The sequence below is a fragment of the Lemur catta genome, chromosome X, assembly GCF_020740605.2.
Source record: "Lemur catta isolate mLemCat1 chromosome X, mLemCat1.pri, whole genome shotgun sequence".
NCBI classification, from domain to species: domain Eukaryota; kingdom Metazoa; phylum Chordata; class Mammalia; order Primates; family Lemuridae; genus Lemur; species Lemur catta.
In genome coordinates this window covers 21686831-21703479 of record NC_059155.1, presented here as the reverse complement: position 1 = coordinate 21703479, position 16649 = coordinate 21686831, and the positions used below count along the sequence as shown (strand labels likewise).

Here is a 16649-nt window from a genome sequence, read left to right as displayed (position 1 = left end):
CACAACTCTTTGCTTTGCCCCTTGTTTCCATTGCCCAGAATGCCTTTCATCTCTTCTCTTGTCTTTGGCATCTACACTTTGAGAACGAGCATAAACATCATCTCTGTGAAACTCTTCCTGACTATTCCAGATCTCCCCCGTATTTTTTGTTTTGCCTCTTCCCACAGTACTCTGTACATTTGTTATAGTACCGTTATGGAAATTAATTTTGAAACAGTCTTTCCCCCCTGGATTCTCAAGGGCAGGGATCTTGGATACTGTATTTCAATACATGCTCCTTGAATGTTTCTGTTTCTGCAGTTAGTATGATCAACAGGTTGGCAAATGTAGTTTTACTTGATATTGTGTTCTCTCCCTCTGAGAATGCCCTAGAGTTAAGTAAAAACTCCCAACAGGGAATTTACATGGTTTATTGTTGCTAATTTAACCAAATTGAGAGATTTTTTTCTTAATCTGTAATCAAGTTTAAAACTTGGGTTCATGGAACACATTGACAGAAAACAATGACTTTTGCCAATATTGTTTTCCCAAAATGTCTCCTTTGAGACAGTGTATAAACTGAGATTTGGTAAAAGAAGGAAGTGGGTCTTAGCTTTGTTTGGGCTATAAATTACTGAGTTAATGACTGATGGGGTGGGGGTAGGGGTGGCCCAGGGAATTGTGCTGGGGGAGGTTAGTTACCTTCCAGTTTCTTGGCCTTAGAATACATCCTTAACTGTGGCCAGATATCTTAGAAAATGCTCCTGGTAGGAAAGTAAAAGAATTTGCAGCTACAGTACTGAGAAAAGTATCAAAATTCAGGCCCTATTCACCGTTGGGTCTGTGGTGCCTTGACTTAAAAGAGAAATAATTTATAGCTGCACCGAATCAAAAACTGCTTTTCTTCCTAAGTTCATTTTCTTCTTTCTTATGTTAACATTGTAACATTCCTCTCCAACAGCGCGCATAATGGCATGCTTATGTTTTCCACTATTTTGGGTTACTCCCCTCGCCTTGCAACCCCTCCTTATTCCTTTATCTCTTTCAAAGTTTCCATTCTCCCGTTCCCTTACTTTTTACTCCCTCCCTCTCTCTCCTCCTCCTCTTTTTTCCCAGCTAGCTCACCCCGCCCCTTGTCGTCATCACCTTCCCTCCCCTTCAGGCTCCTTCCCGCTCCTTCTCCCGCCACTCCCCACACTTCGCGTTCAGAAAGCTCCAATCAGGAGCTCCGAAGTGGTCTCGAAGGCCCGCCCCCTCCTCCCTTTCCACTTCTCTTCCCCCCCTTCTCTCCCTCCCCTGCCCCCCCCACTCAAGTCCTGCGGACCTGGGGGCTTCGGGATTTGGGCGCTATGAAAAGTGTCTGCCCAGTCACTTCCGGTAAGGGCGCTGCGGCGCGAAGCTTCCCGCGGGACCGTTAAGGAAGGGGTGGGAGTTACCGGTGGGCCGGGGAAGGGGGGTGCTGCCAGGGAAGGGGAGCAGGAGCAGGAGCGAACTAGCGGGAGTGTCTGGGGCGCTTTGGCCGCCCCTTTCCCGCCGCCCCACCACGCGCCAGCTCCTCCGCCCCCCGGGCGGCTGCGGTGCTTCCCTCCACCCCCCACTCCCGGAGAGAGTCGCCGCCCCTCCCTCGGCGCCGCGTGACCGGAAGTAGCGCCATCTTTAGCCTCTTGTGCTATTGACAATAACAAGCCCTGGGTCTCTCCTCCTCCCCCTCCCCCCAACCACAGCATCTCCCCTCCCAGAGAGAGGGAGAAAAGGAGGAGGAGCTGCAGCCTCACAGACTCGCTGAGTCGCTCCTGCAGAAAGTGGGGGAGAGAGGTCGAAAAGCAGGGGAGGGGGACGGCACGGCGGTTTACCTGTCTGCCTCCTCATTCGCTCTCCCCCCTCGTTCTGCTCACTCCTGGTGTCAGCCTATCCGCCTTCCCAAACCCTCCCATTCTCCCGGTGTGGCTCCCCCCCTTCACTTTCCTTCTCGTCCTCTGTGTTTCTCCTCTCTTCTTTCTTCCCTTCCCCCTCTAGCATTACCACCTTCTCTCCTACACGCACGGGCATATAAACGTAGGTTTTTGATGCTCCTCTGCCTGTTGACCCCGCTATTTTCATGTTTCCAACAGGTTTTTCTTCCCCCAATCCCCCAGCTGCTGCTGCTGCTCAGGAGGTCAGATCTGCCACTGATGGTAATACCAGCACCACTCCGCCCACCTCTGCCAAGAAGAGAAAGTTAAACAGCAGCAGCAGTAGCAGCAGTAACAGTAGTAACGAGAGAGAAGACTTTGATTCCACCTCTTCCTCCTCTTCCACTCCTCCTTTACAATCCAGGGATTCAGCATCCCCTTCAACCTCGTCCTTCTGCCTGGGGGTTTCAGTGGCTGCTTCCAGCCACGTACCGATACAGAAGAAGCTGCGCTTTGAAGACACCCTGGAGTTTGTAGGGTTTGATGCGAAGATGGCTGAGGAATCCTCCTCCTCCTCCTCCTCTTCTTCACCAACTGCTGCAACATCTCAGCAGCAGCAACTTAAAAATAAGAGTATATTAATCTCCTCTGTGGCTTCGGTGCATCATGCAAACGGCCTAGCTAAATCATCTACCACCGTCTCTAGCTTTGCTAACAGCAAGCCTGGCTCTGCTAAGAAGTTAGTGATCAAGAACTTTAAAGGTAACTAAAGCCAAAATCCATAATCACTTACTAAGGATTTGACACTTGAGTGGTCACGTGCTCTATTTGTTAATATATTAAACATTGTAGAGGTGTCCTAATGTTTTATGCATAATCAATGAGGAGGAGGGGAGGTCCTTTTTTTGGTGGAGGGTTCATTTTCCGGGGGTGGTTAGTATCCTTGTACTGAAGCATATACCGGGTGTTTCTGTGCAGCATTTTGAGGTCTTTCTCAATCCTATTGTATTTAATCCTTATAACATTGACAATCGGTATGATTGATCCGGATTTTACAGGTGAGAAATTTGTATTCTAAAGAGGTTTATTTATTTCAGGTGCATAGTGAGTCTTGGCACTGCTGGGATTTTTATTTTTATGCTTCAATAGGCCACATTCTCCAGTCCCTAGAAATGCAGGTAGCAATGGTGATCTTTTCATGCTCAAATAAGATTTATAATTAGATTTATAATGTTGAATACTATATTCATGAAACTCATTGTGGAAGCAGTATTTGGAGAAATATATTTATGATCTCTGCATTTCTTTCTAAAGGTAGGGTTTGGAAGTGAAAAATATTGTGTATACACAGAAGTAGTAACTCTGTGTACCACTAGTCTAAAGATAGGAACAATTACTACATCTATTTTTTTTTTGCATCACTAAAATGGGTTTTGAAGTATTAACCTGAAGCTTTTAGGCATTTTTTTATATTGTGTGTGAGATATGTGATGGAGAGTATTATGAATGCATTGATGCAAATATAAAATCAATTTTTAAAAATGTATTTGAGCTGAATTAATTTATTTCTTGAAAATGTTTGTTTTTCTGACTTTTTTAACACCCTTAACCCGCAGGTAATCAATGCTAAAATGTTTATTAAATAGAGAAGTAAATGAAGAAACTCAAGTAATGTTTACCAGATAAGTGCCTTGTGGCTAAATATTAGTATTGAGAAGATTAGGTTCTCCATGCTTGTATTTTCAATATTAGTCTGGAAATCAGGAATATGCTCTATTTTGTCTCAAGCCAGAGAGTTATAGTGTTGTCTATTTTTAACCCTTTTTTAATATCCATCCCCATGCTCTCAAGAATGTTGTTTACTTTCTAATTTAATAGTAGAGCTTTCTGAAGTCACTATGAATTGTAATTGACTAATGTGTTGATTATTTATTTCACTTAAAGATATATTGATTTAATAGCCAAGGATTTTTTAAGAAATGAGCTATGATCCTAATTGCATTTGCAGATTGGGTTCAGAGATTTTGTTTTTCTCTCCTCCTAAAATAAAAACACATTATTAAGGCATTGGGATGTTTTATTTAGAAATTTTCCTTCACTCATTGCTGGCCAATGAAGTTTAAATTAAAGCCTAGAGTAAGGTGTTTCTTTCTATTCTGAAAATGCTACATAGGTCTGGAGTCATTTGGATGTTTTATGTTTTTAAAATTTCGCTTTGCTCATAAATGTAGTTTAAAACCCGAGTTAAGATGTTTCTCTCCATTTCTATAGATGCTACATAAATTTGGGGCTCAAACAGACCTGAATTAGAATCCCAGCTTTGCCATTGACTAGCTTTGGTGACCTTGGGCAAACTTACTAAATGAGTTCCAGCCTCAGTTTCCTCAGTTGTAAAATATGGATGATAATACCTTCCTTAGGGCATTGTTGGGAAAAGGAAGGGATTTATAAAATACCTGGCACATAGCAGACACTCAGTATTTTAAATCTCAGGTACAAAATTCATGTTGAGTTAGGGATTACACATGATGAAATGAGATCAGGATTGTTATTTTTTTATCTGTCATTCTTGAATTTTTGTTTTTTTTGAAGTAATACAATCAATAGAAAAACCTCACCTTCAGTTTTAATTGGTGAGTCAAAATGTCTTAAACAGTATTCTGGCATTTCAAATTTTATTCTTTATGTTAAACTTAAATACAGTGGTTACTTTAGTATTTAGGTATAATAGTTATAAGGATTACAGTTTACCCTAGAAGAAATGGCAATGCTATTGTATGTTATGGATCTTTGGTTAGTATATTCTACATTTTATTCTGATACGAATCTCTTTTATATGTCATATAGATAAGCCTAAATTACCAGAAAACTACACAGATGAAACATGGCAAAAACTGAAAGAAGCAGTGGAAGCTATTCAGAATAGTACTTCGATTAAATACAATTTAGAAGAACTCTACCAGGTATGTATTAATGTGGATAACCAGATTTGATTAACATAAATTGAGATGGGATGTATATGGATTTTACTTTCTTAAATGGTCCTTTAGTAGACTTTTGATTCCCTTTTAATTACAATTTCACATATTCTCACATAAACTATGGGTACAATCATACTGGTGTAAGTTGGGCTTATCTTGGGCCCTTCTAATTAGGAATTACAGTTAGGTGTACCTTAGTATAATAGAGGTTTTACCTATAATGGATTCCTACAGCATGGATCCCAAAGATGATTTCTGGTAACATGTTATACGTTGTGAGAATTCTTAACTTAGTCATACCACCTACTTATAGGAAAGGCCTCAAGACATGTACATATTCTTCACATACTTTATTCTACCTCCTTTCTATTAGTAGCCTTTACCATTTCTTTTTCTTGCTCTTTATGTTGTCTTACCTCCTGGGCTATAAGACACACCTTAGCCCAGAAATGAGAAGTAGGTTGTAGCCGAGCAACTTAGTTTGAGGTTCAGATGTGTTTCTTTTGCTTAACAAATGGATCCTTACTTGAAATGTTTAACTGAAATATAATGTCAAGGACAACTACTGACTTAGACTTCTTGCTGCCAAGAGATTTTGCCCTACTGTGTTTTTGACCCACATAACCAGTTCAAGAAATTACTTTCTATTATAGATAGCATCAGCAGTTTGGTATTAAAAAGTACTTCAGAGTACAATAGCTTGAGGTTTTGTATTGATGAGTACCTTGTAAGAAATTATGTTGGTTCAATTTATTGTTATTTGTAGTTTTCATATTAGTTGCAGAGGTAGTATGGTGATGGACAAACCTTGGAATAGGAGTCATAAGACAGGCTTTGGATCTAGTTTTAACTTCTATTAACTCTTGTGATGTTGGGCAAGGTACTAAACCTTTAGTTTCCTCCTCTGTAGAATAGAGGAAAGAATACTTGCCCTATCTACCTCACAGGGTTGCTTACAAGAATCAAATAAGATTTTTGTGAAAAATACCTCAATGCTATAATCTTACGAGATGATGTTATCGCTAGTCAGACTTTTTCATAAGTCACAGTATATTTTTTTTTCACTTGCAATATGTCAGTAGAGATCACCAGTTTCTGATGCTGTAAAAATTAAATGAGTCAATGCATGCACAACACTCAGAACAGTGCTCAACACATAGTAATAATGCTATGTAATTTTTTTCACGTTGTTGCTGGTTTGAAGAATTCTATGTAATATAAGCATTATAGTGCTATGTAAATGTCAGCTGGTAGTAGTACTAAGCTATTAGATAAGGATAGGCCCATTTCATTCGGCTCTTTTGATATATTACATATGTGGCTCCTAATATGCACAATAATGAAAGAATTATGGAATTAGAGTTGGAAAGGCATTTAAGAGATCATGTGGTCCAGTATCTTTTCTTTGTATAGTGTACGTGACAGTCTGCAAAGCAGGTTCATCTTATATTATCTCATGTAAGCCTTACAGAAACCCTTTCTGAAGTAGATAGCATAGTAGTTGTTATTAATACTTTATTGATGAGGAGACTGAGTCTGAGCAAAGTTAAATAACCTGCCCAGAGTCATATATTGTAAGAGCAGGGGAGACTCAAACTGAGATGTTTGATTCCTAGTCCAGTGCACTTTTCACTGCCATTTTAATAACATTGTAATGCACTGTTTGAAGCAATTAAATTGTTTTACTTTAGGAAAAACCTTTATCATCAAAATAGATAATTTTTTCATCCATGCATATATATGGTGTTTATTTGGATATGCTGGTATACAGCATGTTTAATTTCAATAATAGTTACTTTGTATATTCCATGTTTATAACCAATATTTATTGTAGTTGTTAATGAACCCTATTTACTTTATCTTGAGTGTTTTTCCAGAGCTTTTGATTTGAAAAGATTTTCCCTGATATGTTGATTCTGTTAAATCTTTTTGTTTCAAGAGCTTACAGCTTTTTTTGTGTGTGTTTTTACTTTCTTGTACTTCATAAGTTTTACCTGGTGTTGTTCAGTTTCATTTCTTTAACCTGAAATCGCAAGTGTTACAACTTTTCACTGTTTGCATGTTTCATAGTACCACACACTGTTTGACTATAACAAACTCAAAAGCATTGGTTTTCAGCTTTTTTATTGCTTTTGACTTTAATTTTATAAGTGCTCCTATGGATTGTTCTCAGTAAGATTATTTTGAGATGTTCAAATTCGAAAAAGAGGATAAAGGACATAAAGTTATTTCATACCATCTGGACTTCAGGTGCTTGTTTGATTTTTCATTCGTTGAAATGTAACTAAAAGTACTCTCCTAAAATTGAAACAATATAGAAATATGTAGTTAAAACAAAATTTCTGTAAACTTCTATCCCACCCTCTTTCCCTGAAGTAAACATTTATTGGCACATATCTATTCAAAACTTTTTTTCTTCATGAAAAACCATCTTGCTTTAAAGCTTAAGTATGGAAGTCCCTAGTGTGGGTTGCGTGTACTGCCTACTAAGTTTTTCATTTCCAGAAAAGAACATACTGTTCTGAGTGCATTTGCAGTAAGCAAACATTGTAGTTTAAAAGTTATTTTAAATGAGAATTGCACCTGAGTTTAAAATTGTCTTTCCTTGATGACCTTGAAATCCTGTAACAGCGAGTCAATGGTCAGAGTTTTGGTTTGCATTTTTTGTTTGTTTACTTGTTTATTTTTGATTAACTACAAATAAGACTATGGTTACATACACTGAATTTTGAGTTGTTTAGCCTGCCTTAGATTAGAGATCTGTCATTCATCATATAACTTCGGGTGAGTTACTTCTCTAAGCCCTGGTTTCCTCATTTACAAAATGGGGAGACTACCAGTTATCTATATCACAAGGTTGTTTAGTTGTAAATAAAATACTCCAAAAAAGTACTTAGTACTGTCCCTGCTATATATTGGTGTCATCAGTGATAATAAATATTTGTGTTTAAAAAAGAAATCTTTATTTTAAAATTATATTTTATTTTAGAGCTCTAAAGCCACACGTTTTTAAATTCTAAATCCACACTAGGCCAGAACAGCTGGCTGATAAATACATTACATTCCAAATATGCTTCAGTAGACACCATTAGTGAAATTGAAAAAATAATAGAAAAAGAGAAGAACTCTTTAGAAACAGTGTCCCTCTGCACTTCTCAAGAATGTATACTGTTTTCACATGTGCTGTCTTACAGTTGGAAGGTTGGTTTTCATGTGAGTTTTTTACTAAGTAATATTTTAAATAATGGGATTATTTTTCTCATGTTCCCAGCTTTTGTATGAGTGGCTGCATAGTGGGTTTTTTGTAGTGGGTTTTTTTTCTTGAAACAGTTTCACTCTGTCACCCTGGGTAGAGTACAGTGGTGTCATCATAGCTCACTGCAACCTCAAACTCCTTGGCTGAAGCAATCCTCCTGCCTCAGCCTCCCAGAGTGCTACGATTTACAGGCGTGAGCCACCGTGCCTGGCTGTGCAGTGTTTTAAAATTAGCTACAAACTGCAGTAAAGCAAATCACGTAACCAAAACGTTTGTACCCCCGTAATATTCTGAAATTTAAAAAAATATTGTAAAGATAATAAAAACATAAGTGAAAAAAATAAAATAGAATTAGCTACCTGGGTGTAGTGGCACATGCCTATAGTCCCAGATACTTGGGAGGCTCAGACAGGAAGATCACTTGAGCCCAGGAGTCTGAGGCCAGCCTGGGCAACATAGCGAGACCTCATCTCTAAAACATAAAATCAGCTGCCTTTTGTGGAGCTGCTAAAAGTTTATATGTGAGTGTAACATTTATTATTAATATAAATGTCTAGCTATTTTTGAAGGCAAGCCTAGTCCATACTTGAATGAAAATGATTTTATCTGTCATTAATAGTGGAGATTCTGGTTAGCTTTTTGTAAAATAAATCTTAATTAATGAACCTTTTTATTGTTGATTTATTTATAGAGGACCACAAGACTATATGTATTTCTCTTCTTTTTGCTGAATTGTTATTAATCAGTACTATCACTGCTATTTTTAAAAATGTACAATTATAAATTCTTAATCCTTAATAATTTTTAAGTCTTATTTTTTTTTTATTTCAGCTTATTATGGGGGTACAAAAGTTCAGGTTATATATATTGCCCATGTCCCGCCCATCCCCCTGAGTCAGAGCCTCAAGCATGTCCATTCTCCAGACAGTGCGCCTGGCGCTCACCATGTAGTTATACCTCCATCCCCTCCCCCCCACCCCCACCTCCCCGAGTCAGCACCTTCAAGCATGACCATTCCCCAGAGGGTGCACAACGCACTCATCATGTAGGCATACACCCATCCCCCCCTCCCCCCGCCTCAGTCTGATATCCAGTTGGTATCCTTCCCCGATGTGCATTTAGGTGATGATCAGGGAAACCAGTTTTCTGGTGAGTACATGTGATGCTTGTTTTTCCATTCTTGGGATACTTCCCTTAATATAATGGGTTCCAGCTCTCTCCAGGAGAACCAAAGAGATGTCGTATCACCGTTATTTCTTATAGCTGAGTAATACTCCATGATACACATATACCACAATTTACTAATCCATTCGTGGATTGATGGGCATTTGGGTTGTTTCCACATCTTTGCAATTGTGAATTGTGCTGCTATAAACATTCGGGTACAGGTGTCTTTCTCATAGAATGACTTTTCTTCCTTTGGGTAGATGCCCAATAATGGGATTGCTGGATCGAATGGTAGGTCTACTTGAATCTGTTTAAGGTATCTCCATAATGCTTTCCACAGGGGTTGCACTAGTTTGCAGTCCCACCAGCAGTGTATGAGTGTTCCTGTCTCTCCGCATCCACGCCAACATGTGTTGTTTTGGGACTTTCTAATAAAGGCCATTCTCACTGGAGTTAAGTGATATCTCATTGTGGTTTTGATTTGCATTTCCCTGATGATTAGGGATGTTGAGCATTTTTTCATATGTTTGTTAGCCATGCTTATATCTTCTTTTGAAAAATTTCTATTCATGTCGTTTGCCCACTTTTTGATAGGGTTGTTTGATATTTTCTTGCTGATTTTCCTGAGTTCTAAATAGATTCTTGTTATCAGTCCTTTATCTGATGTGTAGTATGCAAAAATTTTTTCCCATTCTGTGGGCTGTCTGTTTATTCTCGTGACTGTTTCTTTGGGTGTGTAGAAGCTTTTTAATTTAATCAGATCCCATTCATTTATTTTTGTTGTTGCTGTGATTGCCTTAGGGGTCTTCTTCATAAATTCTTTGCCTAGACCAATGTCTGTAAGAGTCTTTCCTACATTTTCTTCTAGAATTCTAATCGTTTCCCATTTAAGGTTTAAATCTGTTATCCACCGTGATTTGATTTTTGTGAGAGGTGAAAAGTGTGGGTCCTGTTTCAGTCTTCCACATGTGTTAAGTCTTATTTAAGCCCTGTTTACTAGATGTAAAAAGAAAAGTTTACATTTCATTGTATAGTTGGTTTCCCTTATACAGATTCTTAGTTTTTGCTGTATTTGGAGTATCTTATTGTAGCCATTTTTACTAGATTTAAAAAGAGAGATAATTTAGATCTTATTGCTGTATCAGCTATTGAAAAGTTTTGTGGTATGCTTTACTTTCTTTAAATATAACTTGAAAAATAAGACCCAACTCATTAGGCCAGTGACCAGAGTTCAGCACCCTGGTGGAAATTCAGTATTTTTCTTATTGTCTGCTGTCATTCAGTAAACATTTGCATTTCATTTGCTACATGTTTATATTTTCTTTGATGTGTTTATTTTTATTTTTCAGACAAACATGTTTTTGATGTGACATTTATGGATTTTGGAGGGGAGGGGCTGGGATTTGGAGGAATAAAGGTTAAAAGCTTGCTAGAATGTTTGTACTTGACTACCTTCAAAGAATTTAAGACAGCATATTTGCCAGTAATTATTAGGAGCTTCAGTAAAAAGATGGTTTTATTTAAAAGACATGTAAAACTATCTAGAATCTGTTTATTACAAATAGGTGCTTGTGTGACAAGAGGTTATTTTAGTGATAATTATACTAGTTCAAAATTCCTGGGATTTCCAAAGTATTTTATTAGTGAAATGTAAAATAATTAATACATTTCTAAAAGTACATTTCAAAAATCTAGAATAAAATACAGCTTATCTCAAATACTTTCTTACTCCTGTTTCTATCCCGGCACCTAACAGGATGTAGAGAATTAATAAACACTCATTTCTTGTTGAATCAGTGACTGTTGACACTCTTACTGTGGGTGCAAAGCTGAACAGACACCTTGGGGATACAGAGATCACTTAGTCCTTGCCCCTAAGGTGCTTATGTTCTAGTAGGTTCATGAAATTAATAGTTTGTGGTCAGCATTTTTAAAAAAAATAACAAAATAGAAAATATCAGAATGTATCACACATTGTAATGATGTGTAGCTTCATGAAGATTTTGTCTCAATTACATAAATTTATTTTATCTACCATGGATTGTGACATAAAATATTTTTTACCGTGGCTTGCGGCCAAAAAGTTTTAAAAGCTGCTGTTTTTAGGCACACTGCTCCAAACCTTACTCAAAAGTGGGGAAAGCAGAGTGCTTGGATCGCAGGGTGTGTGGAAGGTTATAATCAGACATGATACTAAAATGGTAAGATTGGCTTTCAACGCCATGCTAAAAAGTATGGTGGTGGGGAAATTAGAAATGGTTTAAGTTTTTTGAATACTTAATATATTCCTCTGGTTCAAAGCCCAAAATGTATTTCAGAGCATTTAGTGAAAAATCTCTTCCAACCCCCAAGCTAGTTCTCTTCTCAACAAACATTAGTTTTTTGAGTATCTTTCCAGAGATGTTTTATGTATGTCAAAACAGCTGTGCATGTTTTTATTAATTTTTTCCCTTTTTTACATAAGTGATAGTAGACCATGCACCACACAGTTCTGTCCCTTTCTTTTTGTTTATACATATTATGGGATTTCTCCATAACAGTACATAAAGAGCTTGAGGGAAGGTTGTTGAGGAAGGAAAATTACTAGATTTGGTCTATATGTTAAGAAGCAGTCAAGGCTAAATCAGAGAAGCAGAATGGTCTCTTTGAACTTGACCTTCAAAATTCACGTTAGGGCAGGGTGCCTAGGGCAGGGTGCCGTGGCTCACGCCTGTAATCCTAGCACTCTAGGAGGCCGAGGCGGGAGGATTGCTCAAGGTCAGAAGTTTGAGACCTGCCTGAACAAGAGCGAGACCCCGTCTCTACTAAAAATAGAAAGAAATTATCTGGACAACTAAAATATATATATATATATATATATATATATATATATATATATATATATATATATATATATATAAAAATTAGCCGGGCGTGGTGTTGCATGCCTGTAGTCCCAGCTACTTGGGAGGCTGAGGCAGAAGGATAGCTTGAGCCCAGCTGGGAGTTTGAGGTTGCTGTGAGCTAGGTTGACACCACAGCACTCTAGCCCAGGTAACAGAGTGAGACTCTGTCTCTAAAAAAAAAAAGTTAAAACAAAAACAAAAATTCATGTTAGATGCTCTGTCTTTTCTTGGGTCAAACTTCTTAAACCAGCCTCCAGCTAAACACAGATGAGGAGGCTGTACACCGTAAAGCCCAGTTTAATTCACAGTATCTCACTATTTCCACTGACACTTTATCCGTTTCCCTCTGAATTTTTAGGGCCCCTCTTCTTTACCTTACCTCTGCCCAGGAAGGCTTTTCTGACTTGCCCTGCCCTAAAGGCTGGCCTAGGGGCCTCGTCTCCTTGTTTATCCCCATCATAGCCTCTAGCACAGTCTATTGTAATTACATGTTTTCTGGCAAATTTTCTCATCATACTAAAAGCCCCTTTTATGTATAGAACACATTGCTAGTTGTTTTGTAGATACATTAGTTTTTTGAATACTTAATATATTCACCTGGTTCAGAGCCCCCAAACTATTGAAGAACTTATACATACATGACCACATGATCTCTTTCTGTCCTTAAGGACAGTCAGGGAGACAGGATATACACATAAAAAGATAAATCATATTGACTTAATGACAAGTCAGTGTGGTATGATTGGTATGAGTGCCATGTGAGTCACTGACAGCTGAGGCAATTAAGAACTTACTGGAAGAAGTGGGACCTAATTGAGTAGTAAGGGAATATGGTATCTTGTGTGAAAAGATAAATAGGTACTTCAAGAACTGTTTTATGGGAGAAAGGGGAACGTAGCAGAAGAAAATGAAATAAATAGGACTTAGGGAAGTACTGTAAGTGGGAAATGTGGAGAAGGTGAAATACACACTAAGGCATATGACAGAATCTAAGCAGGGAAATGAGAAGTGCTGAGAAAATGAGTCAGTCCCTCAAATGGAGCACCAAGATATAATGAGAAGAATACTGAAGTAGTAAGGGGAACAGTCCATAGAGGATCAGTGTGAACAGAGGGGCACATGAAATAAACATAAATATACCCTTAGGCATTTGTGGCTTAACCCTAGATCACGTGGAAAGTGGCCAGGCCAACAGAGACTTAACCTTCTTATTCCTTCCTAGCTGCTGAATCTAATTGGCCTGCTGTTTCTCAGTGAGATGTGGCTTCCCTCCCATGTTATAAGAGGTTTCCTTTAAACTTTCTTTCCATTTGCTAATTTATTTACTGGACCTGCACACTGGGAATATAATTTTGAGCTACATATTTATAAAATTCCACTCCAACCAACAGAACTTGGATGCCCCCCTAGAGTCCATTTTAATGGAATTTTTGCCTTCTGTTGTGGTGAGAAAGGAATCCTGGTGTTATACTTAAGTCATTACCAGTTGGAATTGTAGATTATATCTGAGTTTATCTGACGAGTATTACCATTCCTGCCTGTTGTTTTAAATTTGAAAGATTTTTGATACACATAACAGGAAACTCACTGAAACCTGAAGGTTGTCCTTTTGGGATCTGAGTATAAAGGAAGACCAATTCAACTATTAGAATGAACTTAAAAGTACAGTCTTTTCCTTTGTAATTAATGTCTGTTGAGTTGTGTGAATTTTAAAACCTCCATATTTATTTAACTATTCTTAAACTAAAATGTTGGAGAAAATTTTTTGGTATTTAGTTATATCAGAGTACTACTGACAATAATATCTGTTTTGTTCTATTCAGGAAAACTCAAGAAAGGATAAATAAATTTTAATTCAATTGTAGTAGGACTGCCTGACCTGTCTGATATATAAACAATTGGTGAAATTATTTTTAAAACTCCAAATGGAGTTCTACTTGTGAAAATGATTAACATTTTTAAGAACAAGACAATTTTTATATGTAGCAGTTGCTATAAGTTGGATGTCTTCACAGAAGAGAACTTGGCTTGATTCACTCCATCCTTATCTTGTATAGCCCTAAAAAATATATCACAGGTTCACTATCCCTTATCCGAAATGCTTAGGACCAGAAGTGTTTTGGATTTTGGAATATTTGCATTATACTTACTGGTTGAGCATCCCTAATCTGAAATCCAGAGTGATCCAATGTACATTTCCTTTGAGTGTCATATTGGTGCTCAAGAAGTTTCAGATTTTGGAGCATTTTAGATTTCAGATTTTTGGATTAGAGAGACCCAACCTGTAATTTGTTCTTTTTGGGTACAGTACATTGCTTATGAAAAAGTTTACCACCCACATTGATATATTTTGTTGCTTTACCTTGTGCCTTAAGTGGGTGAATAACCCTTTTAAGCTGATGTGGTAATAATATCATAATAATAGGAATTTGATGTAAATAATTGAGAAATTTTCCTCCTATCCTCTCCTTTAAAAAGTATGTGTTTAATGTTGCAGGCTGTAGAAAATCTCTGTTCTTACAAGATTTCTGCAAACTTGTACAAACAACTGAGACAGATTTGTGAAGATCACATCAAAGCACAGATTCATCAGTTCAGAGAATATCCTTTTAAAAACAAAAAATCTTGTATTTTTATCTTCTCCTTTCTCCATATCCCTCACTGTTTAACCCAGCTTGAAGTGGAATGCCTGTGTTTTGTTATTTTTTTGTTCTTTTTTTTTTTTCTAGAAAAAGAAGAAACAAATTTTTTACTTTTCAGCCTTAATCGAGGTCCAAATCTACATGTGATATACATGTAAATAAGATGTCTTTATGTCTTTACACTTTGTGTCTTTATTTTTCCTCAAATGGGAATTTGAGGAAAGATAATCTTCAAAGGGAAATCATAAACCAAAAACATGACGTTCAGTTAGTGTCTAAGACTTGTTTTTGTTTTTTTTTTTTGATACAGAGTCTCGCTCTGTTACCCGGGCTAGAGTGCCATGGCATCAGCCTAGCTCACAGCAACCTCAAACTCCTGGGCTCAAGCAATCCTCCTGCCTCAGCCTCCTGAGTAGCTGGGACTAAAGGCATGTGCCACCCTGCCTGGCTAATTTTTTCTATATATTTTTAGTTGTCCAGATAATTTCTTTCTATTTTTAGTAGAGACGGGGTCTCACTCTTGCTCAGGCTGGTCTGGAACAATTGAGATAAAATGATCCACCTGCCTCGGCCTCCCAGAGTGCTAGGATTACAGGCGTGAGCCACCGCACCCGGCCTAAGACTTGTTTTTAAAGGTGTTTCTTTAGTAGGCTCTAAATTTTTTTTTTTGTACAGTTTAAGAAATAGCATTTTGGCTGGGTGCAGTGGCTCACGCCTGTAATCCTAGCACTCTGGGAGGCAGAGGTGGGAGGATCGCTCAAGGTCAGGAGTTCAAGACCAGCCTCAGCAAGAGCGAGACCCCATGTCTACTAAAAATAGAAAGAAATGATTTGGACAGTTAAAAAAATATATATAGAAAAAAAATAGCCAGGCATGGTGGCGCATGCCTGTAGTTCCAGCTACTCGGGAGGCTGAGGCAGAAGGATTGCTTGAGCCCAGGAGTTTGAGGTTGCTGTGAGCTAGGCTGACGCCACGGCACTCTAGCCTGGGCAACAGAGTGAGACTCTGACTCTAAATAAATAAATAAATAAATACCATTTTGTTTTATGGTTGCCATTTAGTTTCATTTAGTATATAAGATATTCCATATTTAAGACACCTGTGCAGTTATATCATATATATTACTTGTACTAAGCACTTTAAAATATCTTTAACACATATCTCACGGATTCATTGGATAGTGTTCTTTTTCTAAAGAAGATTGATAGATGCTGGCAAAACCATTGCAGGCAAATGGTAAGCTGGAAAAAGTATTACATTTCAGCTAGACATTGTAGTTAAAAAACAAATTTCTTCAATACAGGGAATGTTAGTTTTAAAAGCTTTGCAATGGGGAGACTACCTCAATATCTGTTCTTTTTCTGAATTGGAAACTAATTTTGGTTGCATTTCCTATTTTAAAACTGCAAGTTACAGGTAAACTAACATTTTACCTTTTTTTCCTTTTTTTTATTTTGTTTTTTAATGTCTTGCACCCAGCTGTTTCTGAATAAACTAGCATTTTAAAATGATTTGCCTTCTTAGGATCATTTTTATTTTTGTCACACTTACCAAAAAGTACGTATCTCATTAAAAAGTTATATTTTGTCTGTCAGTATTGATGGCTATCCCGTCCACTATTTGATTACCTGTGAAGGTGCCTGATCATCCTAAATTATAATTCATTCACATGAAAACCTTCTCTGTTCTCCCTAGTCTGGTATTAGTTTATACCTTATATTCTGTAAATTAAAATCTTAAAATCCATCCCCCCAAAAAAAACCCCACACTTTTACAATTTAAAGAAGCTTCACCCCCTAGCACTGTTGCTAAGGAAGAATTGTGTGAGTCTCCCCTTGATTCCCTGT

At 37.7% G+C, this 16649-nt stretch overlaps 1 protein-coding gene across 3 annotated transcripts in view; it reads left to right on the top strand.

Annotated features, from left to right (window-relative positions):
* Positions 1–1191: 1191 nt before the first annotated feature.
* Positions 1192–16649, top strand: part of CUL4B (cullin 4B) — a 34214-nt gene continuing 18756 nt past the window's right edge. For 2 of the 3 annotated variants that reach the window (XM_045538761.1, XM_045538760.1), the window contains exons 1-5: positions 1192–1356; positions 2091–2633; positions 4719–4834; positions 14658–14761; positions 15969–16038. In XM_045538761.1, the coding sequence (XP_045394717.1) occupies positions 1329–1356; positions 2091–2633; positions 4719–4834; positions 14658–14761; positions 15969–16038 (861 nt within the window). In that variant the 5' untranslated portion in view covers positions 1192–1328. Of the gene's footprint in view, positions 1357–1684; positions 1795–2090; positions 2634–4718; positions 4835–14657; positions 14762–15968; positions 16039–16649 lie in introns of those variants that run through there. The other variant, XM_045538763.1, reaches the window with a different exon arrangement.